This window comes from Thunnus albacares, chromosome 7 (genome assembly GCF_914725855.1).
Source record: "Thunnus albacares chromosome 7, fThuAlb1.1, whole genome shotgun sequence".
NCBI classification, from domain to species: domain Eukaryota; kingdom Metazoa; phylum Chordata; class Actinopteri; order Scombriformes; family Scombridae; genus Thunnus; species Thunnus albacares.
This window is the reverse complement of record NC_058112.1, coordinates 21,697,214-21,716,589: the sequence shown is the minus strand read 5'-3', so window position 1 is coordinate 21,716,589 and position 19,376 is coordinate 21,697,214. Positions and strand designations below refer to the sequence as shown.

Here is a 19,376-nt window from a genome sequence, read left to right as displayed (position 1 = left end):
CACATGAATGCATTAACATTCTGCAAAGACATCCTCAATCACAGAAGGTGAAAGAAAGCCTTTCTTGTTAGACTGCATCAATAACAGGCTTTCCAGGCTACATCACCTGTCTGTTTAAAGGCCTATAACTGATGCACAGGTCTGCCTCTTATATTTTTCCCAGAATCCTTGAGGCTATGTAATGCATCAGAATTGTCATCATCACACATGCAATGCTTTTGAGGAATCTGTGGTTATGTCTTTTTTACAGTACATGGAATAATGTTTGTTGATTGTGTGCGAGAGCTTTCTAAAGCAAGGGATTAACCATTGCTGAACTGTGTTGAATTGATGGTGTGCTAATAAGGGTGTTTTTAATCATTCACATATTGGAATTCTTTCAGCTAATAACATAACATAACAATTAAAATGGGTAATAGGATTTACAGAATCGGAATTGCACTTCCTCATTAAACAATTACTCTGGGAATAAGTATGTCTTCTAGAAAATAATCCCTCTCATAATGTAGCACTGATTATTGATTGTTTGCATTGTCTCTTTCTTATCTTGCTGAGATGAGAAATGTTCTGGAGGTATTTGTGGATGCCAGTAAAATTTAAACACTAGGTCCTCTTTTTATATTAGCTTTTCTTAAATTATGATTTTAACTGCCAACTTCTTGTTTCACCAATAATGTTTGTTTTGTACTTTAAACTTAGTTTAATGCATCTTAGTTGGATGGTTGCATAAAATAAGAAACTGTAAAATGATCATTATTGAACATGGATGTTTTTCCCTCCTTGGCACTGGAATACTGATGCATCTTTAATTCTGAAGTGTCAGTGCTTTTAGATTTTGTTTTAAAAAAGGCAGCCACCCACATTAAACATAATTACTATGCCAAGGTAAATGTATTTCATGCATTAAAGGCTGATTAGAAACAAAGCCCTTCATTGCTTTAAGTGCCAGGAACACTTGTGCTCTTACTGGGAAAAATAATCCTCTTCAGGTAGCAGTGTAGGTAGAGATATCAAGATTTTGTCAATAGGGCTCTAAGCCCTTTAAGACCATGCTATATCATTTCGCCACTTGTACCCTCATCAGCACATCAATACATCTTCTGTGAATGTTGGAATTTTAATCTTGGGTGTCTAAAAATGGACTGCTGTCTCGTTTTTCTGCTCTTAGATTCAGCTTCTCTTTATTCATCCTTTCCAACTAACTTAATAATTTCTGTTTTACACCATATACATGTTGTTCTTTTTACTTTCAAACACACTCACATCATCCAGTTCAGATGTGGTTTGCTTCTCAACTTTAGTAAATAGGGACTTGTCATGCTGAGGGAGTGAGATCACATACAATACTTTGCATAAGTATTCACCCCCCTTGGACTTTTTCACATTTTGCGATGTTACAACCCAGAATTCAATGATTTTATCAGGGTTTTTACCATTTGATTAACACAACATGCATAGTGCTTTGAGGGTGCAAAATAGTTTTTGTTGTTATACAAACAAAAAATAAGACAAAAAAAGCAGACATCTGTTGGATGCCCAAGTATCCCCAACCTCCCAGTAAGTATCAATACTTGGTAGAACCACCTTTCACTGCACTTACAGCAGCAAGTCTGTTGGGATATGTCTCTACCAGCTTTACACATCTAGAGACTGCAGTTTTCCCCATTCTTCTTGGCAAAATAGCTCAAGCTCAGTCAGATTGGATGGGGACCGTCTGTGAACAGCAATTTTCAAGTCTAGCCGCAGATTCTCAATTGGATTGAGGTCTGGGCTTTCACGGGACCATTCTAAGACATTAACATTCTTTGCCTTAAACCATTTCAGTCTTAACCTAATCCTGCTTGGTACTTCTCTACAACTTTATCCCTGACGTGTTTGGTGAGCTCCTTGGTCTTCATGATGCTGTTTGTTTAGTAATGTTCTCTAACAAACTCTGAGGCCTTCACGGAACAGGTGTATTTATATTAAGAGATTAAATTGCACACAGGTGGACTCTATTTAAGTAATTATGTGACTTCTGAAGGCAATTGGTTGCACCTGATCTTAGTTAGGGGTTTCACAGCATGTGTGTGTGTGTGTGTGTGTGTGTGTGGGGGGGGGTTTCAATTGTTGTGTTTCTGAAGAAGACCACTACTCTGCCAACCATTTATATACTTTTTAACTTTGAAGTTGTCCCTCTCCTAAGTCTTTTGCGCTGACAACAAGCCGCTCATTAGGAAAGCATGTCTGTACTCCAGTTGACTGAATACGGATCGAAGTCGCTTCATCTATCTTTAAATGTCACCTGGATAGCAAGGAGAATGATAGTGGAGTCACTGGTGGCTCTCAGCAGAGACCTCATCAAAGGTGGTTGCAATCATGAAAGGTGCTTTCAATAATGAAGAAGAGATTGGCCCATTGGCAGTTGCTAGGCAACTGTATCAGCATTACTCTGGTAAGTCAAGAAGCAGTGTTGGATAGATACGAAGGGAAATCATGCAAGGTTATTTTAGCATGTAGGAAAAATGTGTGATTTATCAGTTCGTACAGTGAGGTATGTTTTATTTACTGCGTTATCACAGATGTTGATGGGGTCATAGTGCTGGAGCAGACAGACATTCAGGGAGTCACTGCTGTAGTTTTGCATCATTTACAGGGATGTCAGTGCAATGCAGGTTTTCTCTTGTAGCGTCTGACAAGCCCAGTGAAGTGGCAATGAAAGCAAGGAAGGATGATGTGCCTATTTCCTATGAATGAGGAGGTTGTGGAATACAACTGGTCACTTATCTCCATGGAATTCATTTGAGGTTAGGGTTGAACAATATATTATTTCCCTGATATAGCAATGCACATCTGTAATGATCACATTACAAAGAATGGAATGTAATACAGCAAATTGGGCCCACGGTGGTACACTTTATAGATCATTTTACTGCTTGATCGAAAATGAAAACCATTGTTTTCCTTATGTAATAGACATTCTATTTTATCTGATAAATAACCTAATTTAGCCTCAATCGAATGTGGAATCACAATCATTCAGAGTGCACTGATACATTTTAGTTAAAAAAAAAGGGAAAGTCTAGTGCCTCATTGGCTGTGTGAGAGTCCAAGTGGAACAACAGAAGCCTGAGCACATACTGTGTAACCTTCACTGACTTCTGCAATCCTATGTATGTCCATGTTTACAAGGAAATGTTGTCAAGCCTTGCCATATGTTTCTCAGATAGAAATGCACTCAGATTAGCAGACTTTCTAGTTCCCACCTTTCTGTTCCTCCCAAACACACATGGGGTGGCAGAAAGTGGGGGTGAGAAGAACAAAGTATTAGGAAGACCTTGCAGTGTGATGCTTTCCAAGTAGGGCCGCAACATACAACATGTTTATTTACATAGCAGTTAAAAGACCAGTGTGTAAGATTTAGTGGCATCTAATGGAACGGACTTGGCAGAAATTGAATATTCATAAGTATGTTTTAATTTGTGTATAATCACCTGAAAATAAGAATTGTTGTGTTTTTGTTACCTTAGAATGAGTCCTTTATATCTACATAGGGAGCGGGTCCTTTCCACTGAGGCCACCACGTTGTACCGCCACGTTTCAATAGTAGCCCAGAACGGACAAACCAAACGCTGGCTCTAGAGAGGGCCTTTTGCATTTCGTCACTGTAGGTTCTCCTATATGCTTAGAAGGGGAGGCGGAGGGGTATTCATTTGGTTGCAATCTGCAACCTCGCCACTAGATGCCACTAAATCTTACACACTGGTCCTTTAAACTTGTTAGTAGTATTATTATGAATCATTTAGCGTTTATCATTTAGTGATATCTTCTAATTGCTAATTTTGTCTCACAAGAAGTTCAAAATCCAAAATATATTAAATTTAGCAGACTATGAAAAAAAATAAGCAGCAAATCATTTCATAACTTTATTGATTAATTAGTTTGAAAAATGTTGATAAATTAAAGCACCAATTGTTTCAGCACAAATTTATGTATCATGATTGCATGTCCAATAACTATTGTATTTTCTCCTGTGCAGTTTAGCTGGGTCATTTGGCCTCTGTAAGAAAACCAAGTGTTTGGTAGTATTTATTTGATGCGTTGTGCCTGTTAACTGTGATCACACACTTCCTATTTGGTGGAAAACTGAACACTTTGTGTTGTTTTTCCGGTAGCACTGATTTTTTTTTTTCTTTCCCGCGGACAAAGCTCTGTGTTAGAGGTGCTGTCGTCATCCTTGGGAGAGTAGTTCAATAATTGCTCTTGTTTTACTCCTCTAGAGAATTGCCCTGTGGAGTAGCCATCAATTTTTAGACAAACCATCCCATTGTGTGTGTGCACACATGTTTGTGCATGCCTTTTTGCCTCCAGTTGAACCACAGAGGTTACATTATTGAGTCAATGATGATCTCTCTTGATTTGACTGTAGAGACAGTGCAATTAAGTCCCGCCCACCCTGGAGGGGAAAACAATTCATTGCTCTCCATTGACTTCGTATTGAGTGAACGTGCATACAACATAAAAACGCTTAAAAGCTGCTGTGTGGTGGGATGCACTACCAGCAGGGTAAAGAACCCACAACAAAGTTTTTATAAGCTGCCAAACTGAAAAACTGAGCCTTTAAGAAGACAAAAGTGGTTACAGGGCTGTGTGCAGTGTGGTGGAAGAGACAGACCCGAACTGTGCTGCACGGACAGCCTGTAGCTCAAAAACTTCCATAAAAATGACACATATACCTGGATAGGCTGCTAGTCACTGACAACACGCAGGCTGAAAGTTAAAAAAAAAAAAAAAAGGTGTTGAATTGAAAGGTACACAGTGTTTTTAATTGATGTTTAAATCACAGAATAGCTAACCTGCATTCAGCTGAAACGCGAACTGTAGAAAGAGCCTGAATGGGAAAAGATTGCATGTCTGTGCTTGTAATTTCCCTGCCTATGTTTAGCAACTGTACTCGCCATAACAGCTGTGAAAAGTGTCATGCCAGCCTGTTATACGGTGGTGTTTGCTATACAGTTGTGCGCTCTCTACTGTACTGTAGACGAGATATCAGCCCTTGTATTCATGTATTGCATCTTAGCATACATACAATGTAATGGGTTTCAGCGTATGCTATAAACTATCTTTTCCTCTCTGGTAAACATAAGATGCTAAAATAATCCTTTGACATGCTGAAATCTAATGTTTTTAGCTGACTACAGTCATTTTGTTAACATTTCGGCTCTTGGTTGCATATTACGGCACAGATTGTTTTCCTCTCTGGTGGGCGTGGATTTCAGAGTATGACGCGTTGTGCTATCTCTATTACTTGTCCCCATTGTATCCACAGGCATTATTCATTAACACTGATCAATAGGACCACTGCAGTGTATCCTGCAAACACAGTCAACAGCCAACATAGACATAAAAGTACAAATAAATTGCACATAAATGTTTGTCATACAGTTATTGCTATTTGTTCACATTGACAAAATGATTGTTTGACTGTAATTATTTAAAAAATAAACCTCAAATAAAGTTAGTGTAAGACTATGGTTTCAAAAACAGATACAAAAGTAATTAGGTTTTTAAAACCTTATTGTTTCGGTTTAAAAGTGAATTGAACTTTCTGACTGCTAAAGGATAACCAAAGTTCTTTTTTCACAACTTGTTGGTTAAGAAATATATTTTTATAACTTACCAACATAGCTGCCTGGCAGAGCAACACTGTGGCTTTGGTCTGTTTTAATCACAGCATGTGGAGATAAAAATAAGTCGTGCTCACAGCTTAAAGCTAGAAATTATAACAAACTAGAAGCAAAGGAAAGAAACTAGAAGATGAAATAATTATTGGAAGAAAAGACCATTGACTGTTTATTTCAGATGAGACATACGTATGTCTGTAGCCAAGGTTAGGGCGTATTGCCGTGTCGTCAATACTAGTCGACACCAAAACCACCTTCCACTTACTGAGTCACTTGTTGTCAATGGAACTTGTCAATATGGACAGTGAGACCCTCAGTCTTTAGAAGGCCCATCTCCAATTACGTGTGTGTGTGTGTGTGTGTGTGTGTGTGTGTGTGTGTGTGTGTGTGTGTCAGGCAATAGCCCGTGTCACTATCAGATCCATTGGCTCTTTGAGCTGGCACCTCTCCTTATTGGCCTCTCGGCAGACCTTGAGGACATCTGGCCCCCTGAGTCCATTCTGACTTAAGAGGAAGGTTTTATGGGTTGCGTGTATTTGCTAGACCCATGTTATGTAATTGTGTTGCATAAGTGAAGTCCTCAAGGGGATTATTGGTAGATTGCTAGATGCCTCTTCCTGCCTATGCTGTAGAGGTGTCTTCTTCTAAGAGAGGGGTAATAACAGAGGTAAAACTCCACACATATTCCTTACAATGGTTTGGAAACTAAAAATTCTATAAAATATCCACATTTTTTCTCTTTTCGTCCCTTTTTCTTTCCAATTCTCTCCCTATTTTGTTCATTCGTTTACCACCATCCCCTCCAACAATATTGCCATGCACCCACTGATTGCCTTCCCTGCTTTATGCCTCTTGTGAACCTCTCTTTCCACTTCTTTGTCAGGTGTGTCCACCATGGCTTCTAAACCTCACGCTCCTCTGATGAAGAAGCACAGTCAGACAGACTTAATAAGCCGTCTGAAGAGCCGGAAGATCCTTGGAGTCGGTGGGGAGGATGATGATGGCGAAGTGCACCGCTCAAAGGTCAGATTACATCACATGAACATATTCCAGTCATTTTTATTCAATATGGGCAGTAATGCGGATAACAAAGGCAAATAGCTGGTGCATTAGTGCAACAAACAACTTAGAAATGTAAGCACATGTGTGAAACCATCATCACTCAAATGGATGACACTGCAGCAATGCATAAGCAAAAATGGCACCCAACCACAGATGCATTCATTAACCCCGAGAAGAGCTATGGATTCCTTTTAAAAGCTACAATGGGCTGCTAATTGGCTCATCACTTTCATAGTGTCCCATTGTGTGCATTTGCTCTTTATGCTTCAGTGAATGTAGATCACGTAATCCCAAGAGCTCCCGCAGCTTCACTGAGATGTGACTGGCTCCCGTGGGAGACTCCCTGCCTCTTGCATCGCATGTATTATATTCCTGCCTCACATGTATTTGCACAAATGGACAATGTACAGCGATGTTAACCAAAACACAATAGCACACATGCCGGTTCATGCCAGCAGACACGGAAACACTTGTCATATTCATGTCAAGCTGCACACTTTCAGGAAGACAATACTGCCTTGTTCCGTTTCAAAGGGCTCAAATATCAAGATTCCAATTTTTTGTTTTTTTGTTGTTTTTTTTAAAAAAAAAAATCAGATTGCATTACAATGAGCATAGGCTGAGCAAACTGTTCCTCACTGAAATATTCATCAGGCAAGTGGGAGAAGTGAGGAGAACAGAAGGGAGCAGACATACGGTGGTGGCTGATCGCTTGTGATGACATGTCGGCCCCCTTTTCTCAGCCCTCCTGAGTGTTTGTTTTCTCTCTTAATTTTTTAGCAAGGAGACTAAGCCAGACATCTGCCACTCAGATCCCTTTCATGGAGCATACTGACAGAGACAGATATAATATACTAATAGAGAGAGAAACACTTAATACCTCAACATTCATGAAGGTTTTTTGATTTGACAAATATTCTTGAGGTTAAATACCGGCTGTAATGATTGTATGGTGATTCAGTATCGGTCTATGCAAAGTACAGTAACACAATACAATGTGGTCTATTGTATGTGTTGTTTTGAATAGTGGGTTTCCCTATTTAACTGTGACATTGACCCTAATTTAGAAATTAAATGGTTGCTCTTACAATGTAATTGTTCTCCTACAATGTGCTGTTATTGTTGAGTTGTTCCAGTTATCCTTGCCACAAGTGTTTGTGGTAAAGAGGCCCATGGGACCCAAAATTAAAGGTTAGCTGCATAGCAAGAGTTGGTTTGAAGGGGAAGCAATTTGACTTCATCCTTGTGGTCCTTGTAAACAAAGGGAGGAAGTGTTCCTGTAGGCTGCTGACTGTCTCTTCCTGCCTCTTTTACTGCTTCGAGATAAGAATACTGTTCCTATTACTAATACTTAAATTAGATTGAAGGCTTTCTATTTATGCAACAATATGTGAATTGTGCCGAGAGATATTGCTGGTACTGTCAGCTTCTTTAAACCACTGGTATAGTACTTCAGTGTTAAGGTCATGCAGCAAAAACCAGTCTGACAGCGAGAATATATGTCTCAACTACCACTGAGACACATAAAACAGTGATCACTATCTACTTAATGTGATTCCACAAACTGACAAAATCCATCAGATGAGAGGCGTAAACACTCAAATTTGAAGTCATAGGAAAATGGATTCTATTTTGCCTGAGCATTTTTCATGCTCTCTGGCTGAAGAGTTGCCCTTTGTTTACTGAATGTTGCTGACTGAGTGATTGACGACACAGTCGGGCCATAGCAGCTGTGATTAAGCGTCTCTCCACAAACAGCATTGTGTATTTCTTCCTTTTCCTATTTCTCCCTCTCTCCCTTCCACTCTATTCCACCATAAGCCACCTCATGCCATCAGTTGACACTCAGTTCCCTTTGAGTATTTCTCATGCCAGTCATGAATATTTATGTGTTCCTGTCAAAAACAGCCCCTGAAACTATGGCACAGGAAGGCTGATTCACCTTGTCACGTCATCACAGCTGGCACAGATCAATTCATGTACAGGCACTTCAGTCAAAGCACATGGAGGCATGTAATGACTCTAGTCCGTAACTCTTTATCTGTAATGTTTCTAGGAGCGAAGATTCATGGGAGTCCTTTCTTAAGGGTTCTGAGATCAAAGACACCATTTGTGTGTTTATGCATGGGAATATACAGGCCAGTGCACAAATGCACACAAGCATAAATATTGTCATACATTTTATGTTAGTTTAAATGTTTAGATATGGCAAGCACGTTTCATTGATTTAGAGTAATGGTTTTCACACTGATGTACTTTGAGAACACAGCTGGAGGACTTGGGTAAAATCAAAGCTATGAACTGCGTTCCAATGTTATGCATTACATGAGAGCAAACTCTTCATGTGTAAAATAAAACCTTCATTAACAAATGTTGTTTTTAATTACAGTTTGCTAAGAATCATTAACAGAAATTTGAAAACACTAACATGACAACATGATATGATATGATTCCACTAAAGGCTGAGATAAAGTAAGGAAAGTCACTTTTGATGGGAGGTCTTGCAAGCAAAGTATGCAAGTTGATATTGTTATAATTAACATAATATTGTTATTTCTCATCACATAACTTGATAACATTTACATGGTGGGAAATGGTAGAAGACAAAACCCTTGTCTTGATCTTTCTAGTACATGACATGAATCGTTTTGTTTCATTCACTCTGACATTTCACGGGCTCGTCAAGTAGAAAACTACTTTCCAATTGATAGTGAGTTCTCTGTAAACATTGCTAGCCAGAAAATGATTCATCTTATCTGCCTTAGTGGTTTTCATGCTTCAGTGTATTTTTAGTTTCAGTGATGCTATGTCTGACTGCAACACAAGAACCGTTTTTGAAGGAAGGGATGCTTGATGATGAAGAGAAATCGTTAAAGGCTTTGGATGAAGGAACTGAACTTCACAGCCAACTTTTATTGTAATTTCTCTGTAATTTACTGTCTGTTCATTACCTTGCGAGGCAGCTGGATTCGCGAGATCTTTCGAGAATCCTTTTTGTCAGGCTTCAAGTCATGAGTTTGTGGCTGAACCACCAGTGGTTTGGACCAATCAGCGTCCAAACAGCGACCAAACAGCGACCAAACACCTAAACCTATCTACAGGAGAGGTTTAGGTGTTACTACAGTGAGGTTCATTCAGTCACCTTCCAGTATTTTTTGAAAGTGCCGGGCCTTTTCCAAAGAGTTTCTAAGGGCGTGTAACAAACCAACTGAAACAGGTTCGTCTGTTTCAGCAGGAATCTGGGTTTGATTTTTTTTTTTTTTTTTTTTAACTTGCCCACTGTGTGGTTTATCTGGGGCAGTTTGTTTACCTCCTTGCAATTCCTCTTGAATGCACTTCACGTAATGCAAACAGCATGGTGCTTTTGCCCACTACTTGCTTGCAGCTATTTTAATTATTGATTAATCGGTTGATTATTTTTTTTATCTAATATTTTTTTTGTCTATAAAATGTCAGAAAATCATAATTTCCCACAATGATGTCTTCAAATTGCTTGCTTTGTCTGACCAACTGTCCAAAACCCAAAGCAAATCCTCACATTTTAGAAGCTGCAACCAGCAAACATTTGTCATTTTCTCTTGAATAAATGGCTTAAATGATTAATTGATTATCAAATGTGTCATAGATATATTTTCTGTTGATCAACTAATGAATTACGTGTTTCAATACCTCAATAAACCTGCCCTCAGATAGTCGTTTGGGTGTTTTATATTGTTTTTGTTTGAGAGAGGGGCCACATGAATTTATTTGTGCCTGATGGAGCAGATTTAGAAAATTTTGTTGCCTGTCATTAGCATTCCAGCATCTTGTAGCATTTATGATAAGAGATGCTTATTCCAACAGATATTGCAAGGGAAATTCATGTGATAATATTAATTTTGGTGGCATTTTACGAAATATTTACTGTTCCTGTTTTTGTATGTATACGAGATGAACAATCAGTCACTAATAAACAGTGTGACTGTAGCTTTCAATTTGTCAAAAAAATGTACTAACTAGCAAACTAACTGCTTCAGGCTTTCAGGATTATAAATTGAGTATTGGGTGGTATGGTGTGTTGCTTAGATCAAGATAATTTGTAGGAAAAAGGTTTTTCTTCTGGCACACACTTGGTAGTTATTCATCCAGAATTCACGGGAAGATGTTGTTATGACACACACCCTCGTAATCTTCAGGGGGTGATTAAGAAGGTGAAAACATTTACAGTCTCTAATTAACATCTTAATAGGTCCTTCTCTGACACTCAGTCTCTCTTCTTTTCTCTTCACTGGTTTGTTTAATTTGCCTCCTTCCAGTAGCTGGCTACAAATGTGCTAGAAACCTTATATCCACTTCCATGGAGGGTGCTTTCTGCTTTGTTGACGGTTGTCATAATAGATATCCATTAATATGACATGATTGCCATTACATTTGCCTCCTCATAACTCATTTCCTTTTTCTTTTGTCTTGCCTTGTTCACTCACAGATCAGTCAGATGCTCGGAAATGAGATGAAGTTTGCAGTGCGAGAGCCTATCGGGCTTAGGTAAGATTTCAGCTGCTCAGCTACTCAATAGCAGCTCACAGTTAACACAGCAGACTGTGTAAGGTCATATATTTCCACTAATGTTCAACATGTTGTAAACTCTGAGAAAACAAATTCACAGTCAGTATTGGTTGCAGGCAGCACACATATCTCATATCTCTTTTTTTAGGGTGTGGATACTCACCTCAGCTGTGGGTTTCACAGTTATGGCCCTGATGGTAAGTGAAGCTTTAATTATCAACACAGTGAAGAAGTTGTTTCGCATTTATTTTTGAAAACTTAGTCATTTATGCTATTAAGGAAGTCTTCACTCAGTCTTATAAGTCCATCAATATACAATTATGCATTTACATTTGTATGCTGTTATGACACGCTCATTTTACAAATAGCAAAAAATCAGCAATGAACAAATGTAGATTCTTTTCCAACTTATCAGCGAGAGACATCTGGAGAAACAGTTCAGTCTTTGTCAGCTGTGCCACCTGAATGTTCAGTATCTCCAGTGTTTCATTCTAACTGATAAACAGGAAGACTTTGTCTGTCATTGCTGCTCTATTTTGGAGGGACTTTTTTGGGGCATTTGGGGAGGATATAATGCTCTTGTGTTGCTATTACAGAGTTGTATTGTTGTTTTCTTATCCAGGCCCTGATGTTTCCCAACCAACTCTATGAGGTTATTTTTGAGGAGGAGCTCTCCACAACGAGCATCTCCATTCGCCTTTATGGAGGAGCACTGCTAAGTGAGTCTGATGCCCGAAGATGCAAGAAAGTTAAATAAATGCTCAAAGCAATTCATTGATGCTTCTTCACGCATAGCTGCTGTATATTCACTGTGCTGCAGCTATGCATGAGGGAGTACATTCACTGTACTGCAATGATGCTGAAACACAATGTTTTTGATATTTATTTATATATATGCTAAAAATATACACTGCTCTACAGCACGTGGTCTGTTGTGATAATGCCATGAAATGCATTCATTGCTATTCACACACAAGTGCTCATAATGTACATAAAGCTTTCTTTTTGCTGAAAAATCATCCCTTTAGGCTATAAACAGAGGCTATATGGTTTGATTCAGATCTATGTTTCTACAGTTCACTATGAGGGCGATAACAGGAGTACAAAGACCAGTTCTCCAGAATACTAACAGCAACTGTTCCAGTCACCTTTGTTTCTGTGGCCTCACATGTCAGCTCTAAATCCTGTGGGAACACAGTGGGGGATGTCAGGACAGTGTGTGTACTGTACACAGTACCAGTCAAAAGTTTGGACACACTTTCTCATTCAACTGAATGGGAAGGTGTGTCCAAACTTTTGACTGGTACTGTATGTGTGCCTTGGCTGGTCTGGGACTTGGAGAGGAGACAATATATTACTCTACATGAAGATTTTCCAGCTCGCTTATTCAATCACACATTAAAATGAGCTTTTTAGCTTTTCGGTGCCGTGCCATCACCAGGGGACAGTCAATGCTTGTCAATATGCAGAGTAATTATGGCGTTTGTGTTTTGCTCCCTCTTACATGGAATTTATATTGGAGATGCGACCAATTATTTTAATGGCCTTTGTTTGAGACAAGGCTGTCAGGCAAGTTGGTGAGTCAGTCACTCTGTTAGTGATTACAGGTTTTACGATGGCTCTGGGAAGAGGCACAACGTGACTGACAGAGAGGCAGGTAGCACACAGGTTGCTCCTTGATGGGAAAGTAAGCGGGGATGGGTAGGAAAAGAAAGAAGGGTGAGAACAAAGGCTTAACATACAGTATTTTATACTATATGTTGTCCTTTTATAGATATATAGAAGAAGGAATGCAACTAATGATTATTTTCATTATCGCTGAATCTGCTGATTATTTTCTTGCTTCTTGATTAACCGTTGGGTAATATGAAAATTTCCTAAAGCCCAAAGTGAGGTTTTCAAATTGACTTCATAACCCAAAGATATTCCGTATATAATGATATAAAACAGAAAATTAGAAATTACTCACAACTGACAAGTTGGAACCAACTAATGTTTTGCATTTTTACTGGGAAAAAATGACTTAAATTGATTATCAAAAGAGTTGCAGATTAATTTTGTGTCTATCAACAAAGATTATTTAATAAATTGTTTCAGCTCTACCACAAGATAGTCCATCTATCTACTGTAATATGTCAACCACCTTCCTTCAAGAAATTTATGGGAAGACTAGGGAGAAACCACACACTACCGTAATATGCACGTATCCTGATAAAGCTGAGCAACGTAAAATCTGAACAAATAAAAAATAACCCTCTGCATGATAAAGAATTACTGCATTTCCTAAGGACAGATAAAACCACAGCACCGTGGAGGAAGATGTGAATGAACCAGCTTTCAATCTCATAAAGCCAACAAGAGACGGGCTTCTTTCTATTTTAAATGTCAACAGGGCTGTGGGGATTAGAAAGAAAAAAAAAAGGTGATGTCTTACAAGACAAGGAGCAGTAAAGAGGTCGAAGGATGGGGTCTCATCTGCCACACAGATGGAACATGGTATGGAGAGGATACAGTCCATCAGCCCTCCCACCTTTCTGCCCACCCCTGCTTGTTTCCATAGCCTCACTGGTGTGTGTGTGTGTGTGTGTGTGTGTGTGTTTGTGTTTGTGTTTGTGTTTGTGTGTGTTTGTGTGGGTGAGTGGGAGTGAAATGCAGGAAAATTAACTGGAAGAATGGCAAGGAATGAGATGAGGGAGCACGAGCTTTTTTCACAATCAATGAGTCAGAGCATTCAACGGAATCAGTAGGCCAATTATCACCGTGTGTACACGGCATCATATGTTACAGTTGGAGTCCAGCTGCAAGTAAACTGTTCTCATAGTAGTTTTGTCAGTTGAATTGCTCTCGGATGTGTAGGAGTCTTCTTTCCTGAGCGTCCTCTCTCTTTTTTTTGTTTTTGTTTTTTGTTTTGTTTTTATTCCCATGCCCCTGAACCTATAAATTGCCCTTTATCTCATCCCTCTCCAGGCCTGGCCCTCATCATGTGGAATGGTCTCTACACAGCAGAGAAGATCGTCATCCAGTGGACTCTGCTCAGTGAAGCTTGCTACTTTGCTGTTCAGTTTCTAGGTAATTAAAATTTTCTCTACGAGTTCCAGTCATTGGTTTCCAATAGCTGTTAAATCACAGCATCAGATATCTCCCTTTTTTAATCTTGTTTTGATAGTCAGAATTGATATAACACCAGCATTTTGCACATGTATGTGTTGATACTGCCCTCTTGTGTTCATCATGTGCAGTCACAGCTTTGCACTATATTAAAGGAAGGATTTACATCTTTTCAAGTGTGTCTTAAAACGATACTCACATGCCCACACATATATGGAAATAGCTTTTCGCTGTAATCTTCCTCCTGTCTATACTGGCTTTGTGGAAAAATTACTTCTAAAGTTCCACTTAACCTTATATGAGGCTTCAGCAGTCTGAGTTACACAAATCAAGTGGGGTTATTCCAAAGTTACAGTCTTTTTAGTTCAAAATTCCCTGTTTGTGTCACTAATCCTCCACTGCAGCTCAGCAACGAATGCTGTCCGTGGTAACACAAAGAGGGGATTTTGTACTAAAAAGACTAACTTTAGGCAATATCTGCTTGACTTGTATAGTTATAGATTGACAATTGCAGCGCCTGATAACTCTTACAATGTACACACGGGCATGTGACTTGACAGACTTGAAAAAATGAGAACCTGTCCTTTAATATCCAATATCCAAAGGTTAATAATGATCGGAAAACCATGTGCCTTTTGCTAATAATTAAAGTCAGATTTTTACTGCTAAGCGCGTTGCTCTGTGGTTTCAGTGACATCCATCACCTTAATGGAGATTGGCATCCTGCCCAATGCTGCCATACTCCTGCTTCTCAGTCGAGTGCTCTTCCTGGCGGTCACCATGGCTTACTACTACCACCTGGGCCGCAAGCCAAAGAAGATCTGAACTGCCTGCACAATACTTCCAGGGAGGGGACAGCTGAACACAGGTCACAAACGTGGGGTCAGAAGGTTTGGATTGTTATTTGATTGGGGCTTGGAGCACTACTTTGCCAGTTCTCTGCCCCTTCCAATGGGACCTAGCCTATTGTAACCCCCAATATTTAACAGATGAGCACAGTCTCACATTCCAGACTCTACAACAAGAACTAGAAACTTCATAGTGAAAGTGAATTACTCCTTCACTGGGCTATGAGGTCAAGCCCCTCTTGACACACATTCCTCCTTTTGTGCAGTTCTGAGTGCTGTTATTATAAAGATGGAGCTAGCAGTTTGTGGTGAATTACACTCTTGTGTTGCCTAGTTCTATGGTTTAATATGTACAGTACAGAATAATTTCACCTGACTATGTTGTTCATGTACACTTACATGATTTCCAGATTCAGAATTTAGTGTTATCTGTTTGATAAAAACATTACATCTTGATACTTCCTCTTAATCACACTGAAAGACCAAGAGTTTGTGCTAAAATTTGTTTCCGGTTTGATGCTGTTGATGTCAATTCATACTGTATGTATGTTAAAGTGAAGCCTGAATATCTGTGCTTTTGCATGCTTATGTGACAGCTATCTAGTGAACATACCAAATGGAAAAAAGTATCAACTGTGCTTAGTGCAAAATTCAGGCCAGATAAGCTAAATGCTAGCTGAGTGACAGTTAATCTTTTCTTATACAGTGTGGTCAGCACATAGAGGAAACTCTTTAAGGTCAGTTTTTACTCTCAATAATGCCCATCAGTCATTTTCAGATTCAGACTACCCAAAAAGAAATGCTGTATTGAAAAAAAAATCAGGGACAAAGTGGATTTTATATTCCTTTAAGTATATCAGTCAGTTCTACCAAAGTGAATAGGAATGGTTTTGTACAGAATATTTACACTACTGAGATGAATACATATAATGCTGATAAATGCACATGTGCACTCATTTGTAGAATAGAGGAAGTGCAGTTCTCTATATGTACGAAGCTGTGTGTACACTGTTTGGCGGGACCTTAGTCATCTTACAGAAAGTCTTAAACATTTCTGACCTTACTGTAAAGCTAGTTTCACAAGCCGAGCATGTCAGTGTGTAGGGCAAACAAACCTGCTCTGGTTCCTCTTTAGTGATGTAGCACAGCTTTTTTTTTTTTTTACATACACCATATCCTCAGTCTTGCCTTAAAACTACTTAAAAGAACAGTCACCAACACTGCATCCTACTTTTTGTATATATGTAAATAAAAGTATTTACCATCACGTGGTGTTCTTGTGAACCGAACAGGGAACTTGTTCAGTATTAGTTAAAAATGATTTTCAAAGATAGATCTTTCTCTTGGTGTGTCTTAATTTTGTACCTATTTAAGTGACATTTGTGTTTTGACATCATGCATGCAATATAATCCACCAAAAGTAATGGCTTGAACTGTGTAGCAAGCTGCCATCAACAAGGATGCAAAGCAGATAAATAAATAAAGGTGTCAACTGCAGTGAATGGATGCGTTAACCAAAAATGGCAAAAATCCTTATAAGGAAAAGTTAATTTGAGTGTTACAAAAGTTAAACTGTATGTGCTTTACAACAGACAGAACCCAACACTTGGCAGTTTTAGTCCACTAAATATGTTCAGTACATTTTCTACCTCCCTTGGCAGGCCCTCAGGTACACAATATCCCAGCTCAGCGATTTAGAGCTTGGGCAGCAAAGATAATTTGTCCACTCTGAGGCCAGTCAAAAAGACACTCTAAAGACAGTTAACTCATTTTGTGTATTTTAACTTGAAACTTAATTTTGAGTTGAACAAGGAGCTTACAGTAGATCTCCTCCAAAGGTGGTCCATATTGTTGCAAATGACCACGTTCAGTCCTGCCCTAGAAGGGAGTAGTCCTGAGGTCACAGTGATTGTGGGTTTGCAGTTGCGAGTCCAGCGTTCAAGGCAGATGTACTTCTTACTTGGGTGAGTTTTCAAGTCAGATAGGGAACGTGAAACATGGGTGAGGTCTCTCGTCCTCCTGAAAAGTAGTAATTATCCCTTTTCCAGTGTTTAATTAGATGTAGCTCTCCCGAGTGACATTGTGTGCCCCAACCTACTGCTCCGTCCTAACTAGCATGGTAATTATGGAGTTAAAAAAAAACGTCATTCCATTTCTGTCGATACTAGAGGCCTCAAATCATCAGCCTTGCGAAATGTTCAAAGGTCTGTTAAGCAGGTTATTTTAGGAGAGATGGGCAGTTTTCGGGGGATGGGCAGAAGAGGGGAGGCAAAGAAACGTCTCTTTCATCCTCCTGGTTCTCTGACGTAAAGCAGTAAAATATTACATTGGTAAATTGTGTCCTTAGAGGAATGGTAAGTTGAGCTGTTCATTCTGTCTGATGTAGATCTAACCTTTATTGTACTGTTGTGAATAGCATACCAGGTCAAATTGTTTCAAGTTGTAGCATTGTGTTTTTATGTATATATGTGCTATATTGTACCTCAAAAATGAAATGTCATGGATTTCCACTATTTAGTTTGAAATAAAAAAAAAAAGTTTATTTTGAAGACTTCAAATGTGATGTAATTAGCTTTGTTTTGTTTTGTTGTGCTTTCTGATAGAAATATAGTTTTCCTGTCATCGACCCTGTATCAATCTAAACGCTTACGTCATTGTGAGGATGTACGTTTTATCACTTATGAACCAACCACATGGGACTTCCAAGTGTCAGCTGGAATGATTATGTATTCATCTCATGCATTCATGTTGAAATTTTGGGGAAAAAAAGTCCACATCAACCAATTCACAGGCTTACAGTAACACCAGAAATACGTAACTGTGAAGTGACACAATGGAAAGCGTAAGGCTGAGAAAAGTGTTCCACTCCATCACAACGTACAGTACAACTCCACTTAGGTTTTTCTCTGTGCCTGGGTAGGCCTTCAACTTGTTGCATCAGCAAGGGTGAGACTTTCATTTCTAGGTACAGGTATACACATTTATTTTGTGGCCGGCAGCCCAGAACATACTCGAACAGGCTGCCTTCCGCCTATTTGCTGCGCCTTTGAAAGGGGAGAGCCTTCAGCAAAATGTACTTACATTCACCAAGTTATCAAAAAACATGTTCTGACATGTCTAAACAAAGAAACCATACATCTGTTATGTAATCCCACTTTTTGTTTAGTGTTTTGTGTTTGGAAGGTGTTGAACATGTCATAACACGATTATCTTCAGGTCAAAAATGTTTTTCTCTGGGTTTAAATCCATCTACCAGGAATATCTAAGCACATATTCCTAACTACCTATCCCCATCACACCCCAGCACTCTCTCTCTCTCTCTCTATCCCATTTCTTCTCACACACACACACACATTGGGCAAAGGGTGAAAAGGGGGATTGTGTGGCACAGGAAATGTGTGTGTGCTTAGGGTTGTTTATAGGCAAAAAGCTCCTGTGTGTCCCTGTGTTTGCATTCCCTCCATACTTTCCATTTAATATGTTGGGTTCTGGTTTATTTCTTAAGGCATGGTGGTAAACAGTATTAAAGAATAGCTTACAATTGATCATTCAAAAGCCAACTCAATAACCCAAACTGTGTTAATGTAATCACCAAATTAAAAATGATGATTATCCATAATCAGAAGGTACTAGGCAGTCTCTGTCTATTGTTGCTGCCTACATTTGACATCAACTTATAGCTGTTATGACCGTCCACTGCAGCTGCAACCACATACAAAGTTATAAGTATCCATTTCAGGACTGAGATTACTATGGTTTACTACCACAGGCTGCCACTAATGTCTAAAGTACTACAAGCCAAGGTCTGATAGTGTACCTGTGATATAAACAATTAGTTAACAATACACTGTAGAAAGATATAAAGCAAAAGCTGGCAGAAATTGCCTATTTTTCATATCAGTGTCTGATCTTTTTTTTTTTTAATGATGAGGAAGCTTTTTGTTCAGATAAGGAAGTAATTATTTTAAGTTAACAAGGAAGCAGCTTGCCATGTTGAAATCATTACATTATTATTTTGTGAAAGCAAAAAACGGAGTACTCAGATATTACAACAAGAGAACACATCCACATGTGGCATGTAAGACCTTCTGTATGTTTTTTGAAATGGGCAGGAGAGGGTTAAGGAAAAAAAAGTATCCATGTCTGCCGC

The 19,376-nt window shown here is 39.0% G+C and overlaps 1 protein-coding gene across 3 annotated transcripts in view; it reads left to right on the top strand.

The window, feature by feature from the left end:
• The window catches only part of LOC122986112 (tumor protein p53-inducible protein 11-like), a 36,923-nt gene extending 19,964 nt beyond the window's left edge, over nt 1-16,959 (top strand). For all 3 annotated transcript variants that reach the window (XM_044357204.1, XM_044357205.1, XM_044357203.1), the window contains 6 exons: nt 6,547-6,686; nt 11,191-11,249; nt 11,419-11,467; nt 11,893-11,989; nt 14,238-14,339; nt 15,070-16,959. In XM_044357204.1, the coding sequence (XP_044213139.1) occupies nt 6,558-6,686; nt 11,191-11,249; nt 11,419-11,467; nt 11,893-11,989; nt 14,238-14,339; nt 15,070-15,203 (570 nt within the window). In that variant the 5' untranslated portion in view covers nt 6,547-6,557 and the 3' untranslated portion in view covers nt 15,204-16,959. The remainder of the gene's footprint in view (nt 1-6,546; nt 6,687-11,190; nt 11,250-11,418; nt 11,468-11,892; nt 11,990-14,237; nt 14,340-15,069) is intronic.
• The last annotated feature ends 2,417 nt before the right edge of the window (nt 16,960-19,376 follow it).